The sequence below is a fragment of the Aegilops tauschii genome, chromosome 7 (assembly GCF_002575655.3).
Source record: "Aegilops tauschii subsp. strangulata cultivar AL8/78 chromosome 7, Aet v6.0, whole genome shotgun sequence".
Classification (NCBI taxonomy): Eukaryota; Viridiplantae; Streptophyta; class Magnoliopsida; order Poales; family Poaceae; genus Aegilops; species Aegilops tauschii.
Genome location: NC_053041.3, coordinates 182,112,107 through 182,114,714, shown reverse-complemented (window position 1 = coordinate 182,114,714; position 2,608 = coordinate 182,112,107). Strand labels below are relative to the sequence as shown.

General features: G+C 39.3%; 1 protein-coding gene across 1 annotated transcript; it reads right to left on the bottom strand.

Moving 5' to 3' along the window:
• Nucleotides 1-949: 949 nt before the first annotated feature.
• LOC109744441 (uncharacterized) lies at nucleotides 950-2,375 on the bottom strand. The gene is made up of 4 exons (XM_073503920.1): nucleotides 2,351-2,375; nucleotides 2,045-2,232; nucleotides 1,530-1,786; nucleotides 950-1,451 (listed from the first exon to the last, which is right to left on the bottom strand). The coding sequence occupies exons 1-4, from the start codon at nucleotides 2,373-2,375 to the stop codon at nucleotides 950-952; spliced, it is 972 nt and encodes a 323-aa protein (XP_073360021.1).
• Between the last annotated feature and the right edge of the window lie 233 nt (nucleotides 2,376-2,608).

Sequence of the window (2,608 nt, the reverse complement as noted above, 5' to 3'; positions counted from 1 at the left end):
GTCTAGGGTCCAATGATGAACAAAGATCTAGAAGCTCCGTAACTTGAGAACTGAATCGATCATTCAACTCTATCACTTGTTGACCTATTGCAACATTAAACACATCTACTTTGTAATGATGGATAACGGTGGTGTTGTCATGCTTATTTCTTGATTTTGTTACATCAACATACCTATAATTGCAATATATATGAAAAACATGAATTAGTTGCATGATTTAGACAATAATGAGTAAGTTTGTAAGTGACTAAATCTCTACATTGGCATTTAATGAACATAGAGATAGGGAAAGAGACATACCTTTGATCCATGTCCGGGATATCAATCTCATGTTTCACACAAAATGATTTGACATCTTCAAAAAGACTTTCCCATCCATCTTGTCTCAGTTCAGCAAGCAACGACTTTGTGTTAGAAACACAATCCAGTGCATTAGCAATATCCAAACTTTTATTTTGAAGTTTAACACACAAGATATCCGTGATTTTCATAATTCTTTCCATTAGGTGTAGAATGAAGACAAAATCAAATGTGTTTAATATCTTCAGGGCACCTGCAGCGTCTCCTCTTGAATTCCTTGTAGCTGAGCGATCAGTTGCTACACTTCTTAGAACTGAAATAGTTGCAGCAAACATCTTGAGCAAACTTTTGATTGACTTATAGTGTGAACTCCATCTCGTGTCCCCGGCCCTTTGTAAAGATCCTATTTGATTAGCCCCTCTTCCAGTGTCAAGCTCTCCTAATTCAATCTCTCTAGCAATTTGAGCTGCCTGGTTTTCTAGTAACTCATCATTACGTTTGGGAGATGCACTAACTGTATTCACAACAAAATTTGCATGTTGGAAAAAATTGTGAACCTCATTTACCTCCCTTGAAGCGGCAACCAAAGCCAATTGGAGTTGATGAGCTAGACAATGGATATAATAAGCATAAGGAGACTCTTGGAGAATTAGAGCCTTAGCCCATTCCACTCCCCTCTCATATTACTTACTCCATCGTACCCTTGGCCTCTAATATCTTGCACATTCAACCCATTATCAACTAGGACAACAATGATTTTATTCTTGAGAGTCAAAGCACAAGTGTCACTAACATGAACAAGATCAAGGAAACGCTCCCTTATCAACCCTTCTATGTTCACAAACCGAGCAACTACTGCCATCTGCTCTTTTTTAGACTCATCCCGACATTCATCAACCAGTATTGCAAACTTGCTGTTACCCATTTCTTCTTTAATTGAGGTTTGCACTTTTTGTGAAATTATGCTAGCAATTTCCTTCTGAATAGTTGAGGAGGTGTACTTTGCATTTTTAGGAGCATTCTGTACAACTTCTTGTACATCCTTATTATAAGAAGCCAAAAGCTTAATCATTTCCTTGAAATTACCTTGATTATTGGAATCCTCAGATTCATCATTTCCTCTAAATGGACATGCTTGAAACATTAACCACCTGATACAATCAATAGAGAATAATTATTAGATGTAATGTATTAAGAAAATTGTCTTAAATTAAATATATGTTTCTTACCTCATGGCATCAATAGAAGTCTTAAGCCTCAGTCTTGCATCAAGAACCATTTGCTTAGTTTGCTTTTTCATCACCTTGTCAATATGAATTGGATTATTTTTCAGATTTTCGTAACACCGAACTGCAAAGTTATGAGCAGAGCTGGGAGTAGTGCCCATATGTTTGAGAAAAGCACATTCTTTTCCATTGTTAACCTTCTTCCACTTATCAAATCCTTTGACAGTGAATGTGTCCGAACCACACTTCCCAACTGGCTTCTTCGAAAAGAGAAAACAAGGCAAGCAATAGGCACATTTTGTATCAGTCGAATATTCCAACCACCAAAAATTTGTGTACCAATCTTTTTGGAATCGCCGACGAACAACACTTCTATCATTATATTCATAATTATCCAATTCGGGCTGATAGGCCCCCTCACATATATAAAAACGCCTAGCATCATCTTGCTTTTCTGGAGGGAGTTGCCAAATTTGAGGGCGCCTCCCTGGGTCTCGATCATATTTTGTGGTTATGACTGTAGCTTCTTCTGTAACTTCTGGCACTGGAACATCTTGAGCATCACCTTCAGCATGACTAAGGTTGTTCTCTTCGCTAGGCTGCACATCATTTGTATTAGCACCATCACCATGTTCACATGGCTGGGAGATTGAACCAATTGGCTTGAAATAAGTATGGATTGATTGAGCTCTCTTCCTCTTCATGTCTACAGAACACAATTTTGGACAATAAAAAAAATTCTAATTAGTTTTTAATGTCTATATTCTTACAATTACATTCCAAGGCAGAAATTATTCTAATGCTGGTGCTGCAAAAAAACTAACCTTTCTTCCTTGTTTGGTCGCTCATCAGTGTGGCCGGCCAGAATACGCCGGGCCGCAGGGGAGTGTGGTCGTCTGGGTCTCAGGGACGATCGGACGGAGGCCTTCCCTTCTGAACGGAACAGATGGAGAGATTACATAGAGGATAGACTATAGAGGCGGCCGGCGGCAGCGAGCAAGTTTTTCGGATCGCAAGAACGAGCAGATTGAAAAGGAAGCAGAAGACCTGGTACACGCCGCTGCGGCGCTGCGTAGGTCGTG

Coding starts and splice junctions, on each gene's coding strand:
- LOC109744441 (XM_073503920.1), bottom strand. CDS start 2,375: ATGAGCGACCAAACAAGGAAGAAAG. Junction 1,787..2,044: donor AAGTTACAGAAGAAGCTACA/GTCATAACCACA, acceptor CTCTTTTCGAAG/AAGCCAGTTGGGAAGTGTGG. Junction 1,452..1,529: donor ACTTCTATTGATGCCATGAG/GTAAGAAACATA, acceptor TGATTGTATCAG/GTGGTTAATGTTTCAAGCAT.